Below are 14,237 nucleotides of genomic sequence, written 5' to 3'. Positions count from 1 at the left end.
AGATCACGAGTTCAGGAGTTCGAGACCATAGTGGCCAACATGGTGAAAACCCGTCTGTACTAAAAATACAAAAATTAGCTGGGCATGGTGGTATGTGCCTGTAATCCCAGCCACTTGGGAGGGAGGCTGAGGCAGGAGAATAGCTTGAACCGGGACCCGGGAGGCAGAGGTTGCAGTGAACCAAGATCGCGCCACTGCACTCCAGCCTGGGCTACAGCGAGAGTCTGTCTCAAAATAATAATAATAATAATAAATTAAAAATTAAATTACATTTTAAAATGCTAACAGTCTTGCCTGCGCTTATAAACACTGAAACACAGAACTAAAAACTTTCAATATACAGCGAAGCATTTTGGACACAGCGCATGACAGCTCAGGTTCTGACAGGGGGCAAACAATCTGAGGGTCTTGCCCCAGAGGGCGGAGCAGGGGATATGAACACAGATGGCATTTTTATATTCTTGGTAGAACCTAAATACCATTCTCATATTAGTTTTCCTTATAAGAACTAAAACAATTTTCAATTAATTAGGAATTTTTCACGTGCGTTTCCCTTATTCTTCCAAAGCATGAGGGTGTGTGAGACACAGCAATGGCCTATTTGGAACAATCCCTCTCTATCTCATTCTATTCCTGAAACAAGGCCTGTGGCTGTGACGGGAAAGCCTCCTTGTGCTTACCAGCAAACTAGGCCAGCACATCCTGCTGGTCACTCCTTGACGCAGACAGGGCTGACAGACAACACAGGCTGCTGCAGCCACGATGGAGCTAACACCTGAAGTGAACTTCGGCTGAAGTGCGGTTTGGATGATCACATTTTCCTTTCTTCTAAATGCTATGAAATAATTCCAAAATCATCTTCGACTTCGTTTTATTCTAGTTTCACTCTCCTTCCGAACGAAACATAAATCATAACATCAAATTACTCAAAAGTAAAGCAGACCCCGCAGCCCCAGAGGCCATGTGTCCAATGCCATGGCAGCAGCTCCTCCCTGACGCCCCAGCACCTCCTCCCTGAGGCCCCTGCACCTCCTCCCTGACGCCCCAGCACCTCCTCCCTGAGGCCCCAGCACCTCCTCCCTCACGCCCCTGCACCTCCTCCCTGACGCCCCAGCACCTCCTCCCTGACGCCCCTGCACCTCCTCCCTGATGCCCCAGCACCTCCTCCCTGATGCCCCAGGACCTCCTCCCTGAGGCTACTGCACCTCCTCCCTGACGCCCCTGCACCTCCTCCCTGAGGCCACTGCACCTCCTCCCTGAGGCCCCTGCACCTCCTCCCTGACGCCCCTGCACCTCCTCCCTGGGGCCCCAGCACCTCCTCCCTGGGGCCCCTGCACCTCCTCCCTGGGGCCCCTGCACCTCCTCCCTGACGTCCCAGCACCTCCTCCCTGAGGCCCCTGCACCTCCTCCCTGAGGCCCCTGCACCTCCTCCCTGACGCCCCAGCACCTCCTCCCTGACGCCCCCGCACCTCCTCCCTGGGGCCCCCGCACCTCCTCCCTGACGCCCCCGCACCTCCTCCCTGGGGCCCCAGCACCTCCTCCCTGGGGCCCCAGCACCTCCTCCCTGACGCCCCAGGACCTCCTCCCTGAGGCCCCCGCACCTCCTCCCTGACTTCCCTGCACCTCCTCCCTGACGCCCCTGCACCTCCTCCCTGATGCCCCTGCACCTCCTCCCTGGGGCCCCAGCACCTCCTCCCTCGGGCCCCAGCACCTCCTCCCTGGGGCCCCTGCACCTCCTCCCTGACGTCCCAGCACCTCCTCCCTGACTTCCCTGCACCTCCTCCCTGACGCCCCAGCACCTCCTCCCTGACGCCCCCGCACCTCCTCCCTGACGCCCCCGCACCTCCTCCCTGACGTCCCACCACCTCCTCCCTGACGCCCCTGCACCTCCTCCCTGACATCCAAGGACCTCCTCCCTGACGCCCCTGCACCTCCTCCCTGACGCCCCCGCACCTCCTCCCTGACGCCCCCACACCTCCTCCCTGACGTCCCAGCACCTCCTCCCTGACTTCCCTGCACCTCCTCCCTGACGCCCCAGCACCTCCTCCCTGACGCCCCTGCACCTCCTCCCTGACGTCCCACCACCTCCTCCCTGAGGCCCCTGCACCTCCTCCCTGACGTCCCACCACCTCCTCCCTGACGCCCCTGCACCTCCTCCCTGACATCCAAGGACCTCCTCCCTGACGCCCCTGCACCTCCTCCCTGACGCCCCTGCACCTCCTCCCTGACGTCCCACCACCTCCTCCCTGAGGCCCCTGCACCTCCTCCCTGACGCCCCTGCACCTCCTCCCTAGGGCCCCAGCACCTCCTCCCTGAGGCCCCTGCACCTCCTCCCTGAGGCCCCTGCACCTCCTCCCTGACGTCCCAGCACCTCCTCCCTGAGGCCCCTGCACCTCCTCCCTGAGGCCCCTGCACCTCCTCCCTGAGGCCCCTGCACCTCCTCTCTGACGTCCCAGCACCTCCTCCCTGACTTCCCTGCACCTCCTCCGACGCCCCAGCACCTCCTCCCTGAGGCCCCAGCACCTCCTCCCTGACTTCCCTGCACCTCCTCCGACGCCCCAGCACCTCCTCCCTGACGCCCCAGCACCTCCTCCCTGACGCCCCTGCACCTCCTCCCTGACGTCCCACCACCTCCTCCCTGAGGCCCCTGCACCTCCTCCCTGACGCCCCTGCACCTCCTCCCTAGGGCCCCAGCACCTCCTCCCTGAGGCCCCTGCACCTCCTCCCTGAGGCCCCTACACCTCCTCCCTGACGTCCCAGCATCTCCTCCCTGAGGCCCCTGCACCTCCTCCCTGACGTCCCAGCACCTCCTCCCTGAGGCCCCTGCACCTCCTCCCTGAGGCCCCTGCACCTCCTCCCTGACGTCCCAGCACCTCCTCCCTGAGGCTACTGCACCTCCTCCGACGCCCCTGCACCTCTTCCCTGAGGCCCCTGCACCTCCTCCCTGAGGCCCCAGCACCTCCTCCCTGACGCCCCTGCACCTCCTCCCTGACATCCAAGGACCTCCTCCCTGACGCCCCTGCACCTCCTCCCTGACCCCCCAGCACCTCCTCCCTGACGCCCCTGCACCTCCTCCCTGAGGCCCCTGCACCTCCTCCCTGACGCCCCAGCACCTCCTCCCTGGGGCCCCAGCACCTCCTCCCTGGGGCCCCTGCACCTCCTCCCTGGGGCCCCTGCACCTCCTCCCTGACGTCCCAGCACCTCCTCCCTGAGGCCCCTGCACCTCCTCCCTGGGGCCCCTGCACCTCCTCCCTGACGCCCCAGCACCTCCTCCCTGACGCCCCCGCACCTCCTCCCTGGGGCCCCCGCACCTCCTCCCTGACGCCCCCGCACCTCCTCCCTGACGCCCCCGCACCTCCTCCCTGGGGCCCCAGCACCTCCTCCCTGGGGCCCCAGTACCTCCTCCCTGGGGCCCCAGCACCTCCTCCCTGATGCCCCAGGACCTCCTCCCTGAGGCCCCCGCACCTCCTCCCTGACGCCCCCGCACCTCCTCCCTGACTTCCCTGCACCTCCTCCCTGATGCCCCTGCACCTCCTCCCTGGGGCCCCAGCACCTCCTCCCTGGGGCCCCAGCACCTCCTCCCTGGGGCCCCTGCACCTCCTCCCTGACGTCCCAGCACCTCCTCCCTGACTTCCCTGCACCTCCTCCCTGACGTCCCACCACCTCCTCCCTGAGGACCCTGCACCTCCTCCCTGACTTCCCTGCACCTCCTCCCTGACGCCCCAGCACCTCCTCCCTGACGCCCCTGCACCTCCTCCCTGACGTCCCACCACCTCCTCCCTGACTTCCCTGCACCTCCTCCCTGACGCCCCAGCACCTCCTCCCTGACGTCCCACCACCTCCTCCCTGAGGCCCCTGCACCTCCTCCCTGACTTCCCTGCACCTCCTCCCTGACGCCCCTGCACCTCCTCCCTAGGGCCCCAGCACCTCCTCCCTGAGGCCCCTGCACCTCCTCCCTGAGGCCCCTGCACCTCCTCCCTGACGTCCCAGCACCTCCTCCCTGACTTCCCTGCACCTCCTCCCTGACGCCCCAGCACCTCCTCCCTGACGCCCCCGCACCTCCTCCCTGACGTCCCACCACCTCCTCCCTGAGGCCCCTGCACCTCCTCCCTGACTTCCCTGCACCTCCTCCCTGACGCCCCTGCACCTCCTCCCTAGGGCCCCAGCACCTCCTCCCTGAGGCCCCTGAACCTCCTCCCTGAGGCCCCTGCACCTCCTCTCTGACGTCCCAGCACCTCCTCCCTGACTTCCCTGCACCTCCTCCGACGCCCCAGCACCTCCTCCCTGAGGCCCCAGCACCTCCTCCCTGAGGCCCCAGCACCTCCTCCCTGACGCCCCTGCACCTCCTCCCTGACGTCCCACCACCTCCTCCCTGAGGCCCCTGCACCTCCTCCCTGACGCCCCTGCACCTCCTCCCTAGGGCCCCAGCACCTCCTCCCTGACGCCCCTGCACCTCCTCCCTGACGCCCCTGCACCTCCTCCCTAGGGCCCCAGCACCTCCTCCCTGAGGCCCCTGAACCTCCTCCCTGAGGCCCCTGCACCTCCTCTCTGACGTCCCAGCACCTCCTCCCTGACTTCCCTGCACCTCCTCCGACGCCCCAGCACCTCCTCCCTGACGCCCCAGCACCTCCTCCCTGACGCCCCTGCACCTCCTCCCTGACGTCCCACCACCTCCTCCCTGAGGCCCCTGCACCTCCTCCCTGACGCCCCTGCACCTCCTCCCTGACGCCCCTGCACCTCCTCCCTAGGGCCCCAGCACCTCCTCCCTGAGGCCCCTGCACCTCCTCCCTGACGTCCCAGCACCTCCTCCCTGAGGCCCCTGCACCTCCTCCCTGAGGCCCCTGCACCTCCTCCCTGACGTCCCAGCACCTCCTCCCTGAGGCTACTGCACCTCCTCCGACACCCCTGCACCTCCTCCCTGAGGCCCCTGCACCTCCTCCCTGAGGCCCCTGCACCTCCTCCCTGACGTCCCAGCACCTCCTCCCTGACGCCCCTGCACCTCCTCCCTGACCCCCCAGCACCTCCTCCCTGACGCCCCTGCACCTCCTCCCTGAGGCCCCTGCACCTCCTCCCTGACGCCCCTGCACCTCCTCCCTGACCCCCCAGCACCTCCTCCCTGACGCCCCTGCACCTCCTCCCTGAGGCCCCTGCACCTCCTCCCTGACGTCCCAGCACCTCCTCCCTGAGGCCCCTGCACCTCCTCCCTGACGTCCCAGCACCTCCTCCCTGAGGCTACTGCACCTCCTCCCTGACGCCCACTCCACTCTGCAGTCAGCTCTGCAGTCAGCTCAGTGTCCCACCCCTCACACCAGCTCTCAGAGATGCCCCACCATCCTCTTCAGGAGCCTGGAGCTGGAGACAGAATTGTGAGGCCTGCCTCTCATCTGCTCCTTCTGACCCTGCCTCCCTGTGGCCTCCAAACATGCCAGGTGCAGCCCTGCTGGGATGCTGCCTTCCCATCCCGGACGTTCTCAGGGAGGCCTCCCCACTCCTCTGCCTCCCTAGCTCCTGCCTTACTTTGTGGTCTGTCTCCCACTAGAAAGCCAGCTCCCAAGGGCAGGGGTTCTGCACTGCCGTTTCGTGCTACGTCCCAGAGCCTGGAACAGGCTGGTTCGACAGCACTCACGGGCCCGTTGCCCCATGTGTCCCCATCCATGGTCCTCACAGGTCCCAGCCGTGCTCTCCCTCGGCTGCAGCCACCTCCACCAGCCTGGCTCAAGCTCTCGTGCAGTGAGATAGGAGAGCCCTGGCCGGCTCACGATGACTAGCTCACCGCCCTCTCAAGCAGACAGGCACAGGAGCCCTCCCAGGCCCATCTGTCAGCTGCTGGGAAGGAGAACGGGGTGCCCCAGCTGCTGTGGGATTGGCCCAGGTGACGGCAAAGAGAGAAGGGGACGGTGTCTGGGAGAAGGCCCCAGCTTGGCGTGTCAGGTGGCTGGGCAACCACTAAGAAACATCTGGAGATGGGCTGTCCTTGGACGATCACTCTCTCACCCCTTCAGTCACTAAGCCAAGACGCCGGCAACCACAGGCAGCCACAGTCCACAGCTGGCAGCCCCCAGGCTTCCCAGACAGAGCATCGGGCTCCTCCGAGGGCAGCAGGCCAGGCTGGAGGCTTCATTTTGCTTGGTGGGCATCTCCCACACCCTGGCTCCTGAGCTGAGAGCGGGCACCTTCCAAGCCAAGGCCTCCCAGGAACCCCTAGAGCTGAGCTTGCCCCATTTCGCGTTAGCCATGGTCCACAGGAACAAACCAACCCCTACCCTGACGACAGAATCGTGGACCCAGGTGGCTCCCTCCTGCCCATGTCATGGTACCCGGGGCCACTGCTGTTCCCAGCCTTGACCCTGCAGAGGGATCTGAGCACTTCACCTGTCCAAACCTACAAAAGACCCGTCTTAACTCTCCATGACAGGCTGTGTCCCTGACTCCCGAGGGAACACATCTCCAGCCCAAATCTCCTGCAGGCCGCCCTCAGTCACAGGCCCAGGAACACGCTCTGCCAGCCACATTGTGCAGAGCAAGTTTACCCTATGACAAGCCGAGACCAGCACACCCAGTGACTGGCCAGGGCCCTGAGTGCTCTGAGTCTTTGTGGCACCAAGGAAATGGGTTGTAACCTTTATAACAAGACCAGCAGTCACAACAAAGAATTCCTGGTTTTATTCAAAATGCGTGGAGTTACAGTCCTGTTCCCTGTGATTTCATACACGTGCCTGTCACTAGAAAATGAACCACTGCTGGCCGGGCGCGGTGGCTCACGTCTGTAATCCCAGCGCTTTGGGAGGCCGAGGTGGGTGGATCACCTGAGGTCAGGAGTTCACGACCAGCCTGGCCAACATGGCAAAACCCCATCTCTAACACAAAAAATTGGCCAGGTGTGGCAGCGCGAGCCTGTGGTCTCAGCTACTCGGGAGGCTAAGGCAGGAGAATTGCTTGAACCTGGGAGGCGCAAGTTGCAGTGAGCCGAGATCACGCCACTGCACTCTAGCCTGGCCGACAGAGCGAGACTCCATCTCGAAAGAAAAAGGAGCCAGTGCTGAGAGGCCGTGGCTACCGACAGGCCGCCCACACTCCCCTCTAAGCTCGCATCTACTTCCCTCTGTATTTGCCAAACAGTCCCCATGAGATGCCCTGCCACACTGCACCCTGCCCCATTTTACCTCCTCCAATCTTCCAAAATGGTTACATCGCCATCTTCAGTTACATCAATATTCAATTTAACTATTATGGCTATGTAAAATATGGCTTGTTACTGGACCAAGAAGTACAGGCTCTCTTATTCCACTTCTTGTTTTTCATGGAAGTGGTAACTGCCGCCTGGGGTCTTGTGCTTGGCCTCCATGCACCCATCTCAGCCCCAAACACTGAGGCCTCTCCGATGAAAACCAGTTCTGGGGGTCCCCGGGCTCCCTCACCATCAACCTAGAAGCCTGCATCCAGTAATTCTTGACTTAAGAGTGAAGACGAAACACAGCTATACAAAACAAAAACGACACAGCTACCAGCTTCATGAGGGGCTTTTCTCCTCCCTGCGACTGAGACCAAGCTAACGTGAGTCTCCAGCTCGCACCTCCATGAACTCAGGGGACCAATGATTAGAAAAGAAGCATCCTCTCAGGCGTACCCATCACATGCATAAAAACCACCCAGCCGGCCCAGCAAGTACCAAAGCATCAGTGTCATAAAGATCGCATTCTCTATTACACACAAAATTCTGTTTGGAATTAATGGCAAGTTTTTTTTGTTTTGTTTGTTTTTGAGACAGGGTCTGTCACCAGGCTGGAGTGCATGGAGTGCAGTGGCACAAACACAGCTCACTGCAGCCTCCACCTCCTGGGATGCTCCCACCTCAACCTCCCAAGTAGCTGGGACTACAGGCATGCGTCACAATACTCAACTACTTTATTTCTTTGCACAGCCAAGGTCTCACTATGTTGCCCAGGTTGGTCTCACCCTCCTGGGATCAACTGATCCTCTCACCTCAGTCTCCCAAAGTGCTGGGATTACAGGTATGAGCCACTGTGCCTGGCTCATAATGGATTTTTCAAACTAAGAGGAAAAAGTTTACACCTAGAATCTCCCCAGAGCTAACCAGTGAATCAGTTAGAGAACAAACTCATCCCGAGGGTCATGGGCACAGCTGCCATGTCCCAGGAGTAACCTGAGGAGAACCAGACTTTCCAGAAGGCCTGGAGGGAGGACCTGCAGCACGCCATGCAGCAAGCCTCAAGGCACAGGATGTGAGACGCCAAAATTCTCACAAAGCCGCTACTGAAAGCTTTGTACAGAAGGACAAACGTTAAATAAATGTATAAAGTACACACCTATCCTCTTAAGATGTTACTTAAGGGTTGCAGCTTATCAGTTAGACTGAGACACGGCCCCATCAGCCTCAACCTGCTGGTGCTCAGCCTGCAGACTCTGAGGCCTCCTGACTGTCCTCTTCCTCCCCCTTCTCCTGCCAGTGCTGCCTCCTGAGGGTCTGTGGCCACCCATTCTGCCCATTGCTCTGCAGGCCCCCTTGACCCAGAGCTTGCCTGCACGCTCCTCTCAGCCTGCAGAGCCTGCAGTATCTCTCCATCCTCGTCTTGGGCCCCTCGCCCCACCTCAGGACTGCTTCCTCACCTGGGCCAGGTGGTCTTTACCTGGTTGTCAGGGTGTCCTTTCTCCCCTCCACCCCTCCTCAGAGAGGGCTGCCTGCCTAGTTCCCATCTCACCCCCGGCCTGCTACGCTGACAGCAGCAGCACCTCACCCATTTGTCCCGCCGCAGCCCGCTGGCATTGCTCTGGTGCTGGTTCACCACAGAGGCCCCGGGGCCAAGCCCAGCGCAGAGGCCGTGCTGGTCCCACAACATGTTCATGGGTGGAAGAAAAGACAGTCAAATAAAGAGTAACAAATGGGGAACAGGCCGGGCGCAGTGGCTCATGTCTGTAACCCCAGCACTTTGGGAGGCCAAGGTGGGTGGATCACCTGAGGTCAGGAGTTCGAGACCAGCCTGGCCAAAACGGAGAAACCCTGTCTCTACTAAAAATACAAAATTAGCTGGGCACAATGGCACATGCCTGTAATCCCAGGTACTCGGGAGGCTGAGGCAGGAGAATCGCTTGAACCCGGGAGGCGGAGGTTGCAGTGAGACGAAATCATGCCATTGCACTCCAGCTTGGGCAAGAAGAGCAAAACTCTGTCTCAAAAAAAAAAAAAAAAAAAACCAGGGAACAACACACAGCACGTTTCCCCAGAGCCATCTAAAGACTTGGCATCTGAGAAAACCCAACACCTTAGAGACACTGTCAGGCAATAATTCTGTGGAGGCGACAGACAAGACCTGAGGTCGAGGTCCAAGGGCATCCGTCTCCCTCACTGCACCTGCTGACTCTGAGGGCCCCAGCCAAGGTCTACTTATCCTGCACGTGCATGAAGGAGGGAAAGGACCCGCCACCGTCACCCCTACACCGCCTGGCCAAACATGAGGAAATGAGACGGCCTGTTCAGAGCTTCAGCACTTGAAGTAAGACGGACAGTGTATAGTATGGGGACTGGTGAGTGTGAAACGGCACGGCCACTGTGAAGAACCGAGTTTACCCCAGCACATGACCCACTCCTAGACACAGGCCCCAAGGACTTGAAGACACGCATCCACACAAAGACTTGTACACAAACGTGCCCATCACCAGGAGAATGAAGACACGAAATACGGCACAAGCACGCAAGGGATCGTGCTGGGGAAGGGATGGTGCTGGGGAAGGGATGGTGCTGGGGAAGGGACGGTGCTGCGGAAGGGATGGTGCTGGGGAAGGGATCGTGCTGGGAAAGGGATGGGGCTGGGGAAGGGACGGTGCTGGGGAAGACATTGTGCTGAGGAAGGGACGGTGCTGGGGAAGGGATCGTGCCGGGGAAGGGATGGTGCTGGGGAAGGGACGGTGCCGGGGAAGGGACGGTGCTGGGGAAGGGACGGTGCTGCGGAAGGGACGGTGCCGGGGAAGGGATCGTGCCGGGGAAGGGACGGTGCCGGGGAAGGGACCGTGCCGGGGAAGGGACCGTGCCGGGGAAGGGACGGTGCCGGGGAAGGGACGGTGCCGGGGAAGGGACGGTGCCGGGGAAGGGACGGTGCTGGGGAAGGGACGGTGCTGCGGAAGGGAAGGGACGGTGCCGGGGAAGGGACGGTGCTGGGGAAGGGACGGTGCTGGGGAAGGGATCGTGCTGGGGAAGGGATCGTGCTGAGGAAAGAAGTCAAGTGAGAGCACGCAAACCCTCAAGACAGGTGAAACTGGCCAGGCACGGTGGTTCATGCCTGTAATCCCAGCACCTCAGCCTTGGGAGGCTGAGGCAGGCGGATCACCTGAGGTCAGGAGTTCAAGACCAGCCCCGCCAACATGGTGAAACCCCGTCTCTACTAAAAATACAAAAATTTTTATATGTTTTGTATTTTTAGTAGAGGTAAGCATGGTGGTGGGTGCCTATAATCCCAGCTCAGGCAGGAGAATCGCTTGAACCCGGGAGGTGGAGGTTGCAGTAAGCCGAGATCGGGCCATTGCACTCCAGCCTGGGTGACAAGAGTGAAACTCAGTCTCAAAGAAAAAAAAGAGAGATAGGCAAAACTAATCCATGGTGACAGAAATCAGCAATGGTGCCAGCAGGAGGGAAGGCACTGCCTGAGGGCGAGGGGTATGCGGCACCCACATGGGGACAGTGATGCGCGTGACAGGCTCCGCACTGCCAGGCACAGGACTCTGTCGGAGCTCACAGAGGAGCAGGCGTGAGCTGTACATTTCACTGCAGGTAAATTTTTACTCAAAGCTAGACTGGAAACAAACACTGAGCTCTAGGGAACGATGGTGGTACGGGCTGCAGTGTTCAGGGCGGTGTGCGCGGAAGCATGCTGATTACAAACACATCCCATTCAAGAGGGGCTGGGGGACAGACTGCAGATGGACAGAGACGTGGGGAGAGAGTGCGACGAAGTGCTGCCTGCAGAGCACGGGTGGTGAACACCCACTTGGGTGGCCATGGAATCATTCTTTCAATATTTTGAAAATTCTCAAATTGTCATCATGAAATCTTTGAGGAAGGGGGCAGTTGCTTTCTAGCATTATGGAAAAGTAGTTAACGCAGCAAATTCTGGAAAACAGGGTATGTGAGGAGAAGGTAACAAGAAAGGAAAGAGACCACCTGGAAACCTGAGGTATGTTGGGGGCTTCAAGGAGAAGGAAAGATGTTAGAGTCAGCACGAGGAGCCTGGTGATGTGCAGGTGGCTGAGAGGGTGGCTGAGGAATGGGAGAGGAGGTGGGAGCTCATGGCGGGGACGACTGACCTCCGTTTCTGATGGCTGTGATCCCTTGGTAGAAGTCTTCAAAGCTGATCACGCCGAGCCCGCTGGGATCCAAGTACTTAGTTAAGTCCTTCACCTGTAATTGCCAAATGAGACTAGGTTACCCTAAGCCTTTACAGCAGGGGTCCCCAACCCTGGACCTCGGACTGGGAGAGATCTGGTGTGTGGCCTGCTGGGAACGGGGAAGCACAGCAGGAGGTGAGGGAGCATTACCACCTGAGCTCCCCTCCTGTCAGATCAGCAGGAGCATCAGGTTCTCACAGGAGTGCAAAGCCTACTGTGTGCTCCGCATGCGAGGGGTCCAGGTTGCGCGCTCCTTATGAGACTCTAACGCCTGATGATCTGAACAGTATCATCCTGAAACCACCCCAATGCCCTGCCCGTCTGTGGAAAAGCGTCTTCTATAAAACCAATCCCTGGTGCCAAGAAGGCTGCGGGCCGCTTTAGGGAATTGGGATTAGGTTGTATCACGAGCTTGGCTTTTTCACCACATGCAAAGAAGCCGCCAACAGGGGCGGTGCTGACAGTGACAGCCTCTGACTCCTCACGTGCAGGAGGCAGCACGGCCTCCATGGGCCACTGCAGACGGCCACAGCCACAGGACAGGCAGCACCCTGTAAATGGGCTGCCAGCAGCACCTGGCGTGATGAACCACGGGAGTAGGACCCTGGCTACCGAAAGCCAGCAGCCAGGGTCTTACGTGGGGAGATCAGTTCTGAAGTTTTAGGTATTGTTCCGGCAAGGATCCAGCATGCCAACATAGATATGTTACATAGATAACATAGATAAGCACACACTGCCCATTCAGAAATGCCTTCCTGGCTCTGCAGAGTCCTTGGTAGCGAATAACTCAGGGAAAAAGACCCTTGATATCAAAAATCATAAACGCTAAGTAGGGTAACTCACACATGGATGTAACACAAAATGAAACTCTTCAGAAAGAATGCAGGTTTATTCTGCCAAGTGTAAATTGGATTTCATAAAAATTTAAAAATTTTCAGGGGATGGGGTGGGAGGGGGGAGAGTATTACAGAAAATACCTGGGCTTAATACTCAGCTGATGGGCTGACAGGCGCAGCAAATCACCATGGCACACGTTTGCCTATGTAACAAACCTGTACATCCTACACATGTACCCCAAAACTTAAAAATAAAAATTTTAAACTTTCATACTCAAAAGACATTAATAAAAGCAAAAAAATGACACTGACTGGGAGAAAGTATTTGCAAATCATATATCTGTTAAATGACTTGTGTCCAGAATATATAAGGAAATCTTAAAATTAAGAAGACAACTCAGGCCAGGTGCGGTGGCTCACACCTGTAATCCCAGCACTGTGAGAGACCGAGGTGAGTGGATCACCTGAGGTCGGGAGTTCGAGATCATCCTGACCAACGTGGAGAAACCCCATCTCTACTAAAAATACAAAATCAGCCAGGCGTGGTGGCGCATGCCTGTAATCCCAGCTACTCAGGAGGCTGAGACAGGTAAATTGCTTAAACCCGGAAGGCAGAAGTTGCCGTGAGCAGAGATTGCGCCATTGCACTCCAGCCTAGGTGACTGAATGAGACTCTGTCTCAAAAAAAAAAAAAAAAGACAACTCAATTTTTTTTTCAAGTGGGCAAAAGACTTAAATAGAAATTTCATCAGAAAATATGTGTGAATGGTTGATAACCACATGAAAAAATGCTCAATTAGTCCTTAAAGAAATGCAAATTAAATTAAAACCACATTGCAGCCAGGTGCCTTGTGGCTCACGCCTGTATTCCCAGCACTTTGAGAGGCTGAGATGGGATCACCGAAGGTCAGGGGTTCCAGACCAGCCTGGCCAACATGGCAAAACCCCATCTCTACTAAAAATACAAAAATTAACCAGGTGTGGTGGCGCTCGCCTGTAATCCCAGCTACTCAGGAGGCTGAAGCTGGAGAATCGCTTGAACCCGGGAGGCGGAGGTTGCAGTGAGCCAAGATTGTGCCACTGCACTCCAGCCTGGGCTACAAAATGAGACTTTGTCTGCTAAAAAAAAAAAAAAAAAAAAAAGTTTGAGGCTGGGTGTGGTGGTTCACGCCTATAATCCCAGCACTTTGGGAGGCTGAAGCAGGTGGATCACCTGAGGTCGGGAGTTCGAGACCAGCCTCACCAACGTGGAGAAACCCCATCTCTACTAAAAATACAAAATTAGCTGGGCGTGGTGGTGGGAACCTGTAACCCCAGCTACTCGGGAGGCTGAGGCGGGAGAATTGCTTGAATCCAGGAGGTGGAGGTTGTACTGAGCTGAGATCGTGCCACTGCACTCCAGCCTGGGCAAAAACAGCGAAACTCTGTCTCAAAAAAAAAAAAAAAAAAAAAAAAGTTTGAACACTGATAAATATTTGATGATATTAAGGAACTGTTCATTTTTGTAGGTGTGATGATATTTTCATAATTTTTTAAAGAGCACTGCTTTTTAGATACATGTACTGAAATACTTAGAAATACCTCTAGAATCTGGGGTGAGGCACAGATGTCACCAGAGGCATGCCTGCACGTTGCTGTGACTGGGGATGGGTACCAGTGCACCATTTCACTACTCTCCACTTTCATATGGGTTTGAACTCTTCCATAATGAAAACTTCAAGAACAGCAAAAGAGGAAAAAGAGAGCAAAGAACAAAGAAGCGTGGGCCAGGGAGAAAGGAAAAAGGAGGCAGCATTCAGCCACAGAGGGAGCAGACTCCTGAAGAAAGCCCCTCTTGGGTGGCGGGCTGGACTGTGAAAATGCTCAGGGACAGGGAGAGGCAACAGGCTGGCAGGAGCCCTGGCTGCAGCCACATCCATTAACTGACAAAACCCTAGGGCCTCAGGCAGGTTACGGCAGATGAGCATCGGTGAACCCGAGGAAGGCCCCCCAGGCCCTGTGAGC

The 14,237-nt window shown here is 58.2% G+C and overlaps 1 protein-coding gene across 3 annotated transcripts in view; it reads right to left on the bottom strand.

The window, feature by feature from the left end:
- RAB11FIP3 (RAB11 family interacting protein 3) overlaps positions 1 to 14,237 on the bottom strand; it is a 102,379-nt gene that overhangs the window by 54,848 nt on the left and 33,294 nt on the right. For all 3 annotated transcript variants that reach the window (XM_024349623.2, XM_024349622.3, XM_024349621.2), the window contains exon 2: positions 11,317 to 11,410. In XM_024349623.2, the coding sequence (XP_024205391.1) occupies positions 11,317 to 11,410 (94 nt within the window). The remainder of the gene's footprint in view (positions 1 to 11,316; positions 11,411 to 14,237) is intronic.

Source organism: Pan troglodytes, chromosome 18, assembly GCF_028858775.2.
Source record: "Pan troglodytes isolate AG18354 chromosome 18, NHGRI_mPanTro3-v2.0_pri, whole genome shotgun sequence".
NCBI classification, from domain to species: domain Eukaryota; kingdom Metazoa; phylum Chordata; class Mammalia; order Primates; family Hominidae; genus Pan; species Pan troglodytes.
This window is presented reverse-complemented; position numbering and strand designations above follow the sequence as displayed.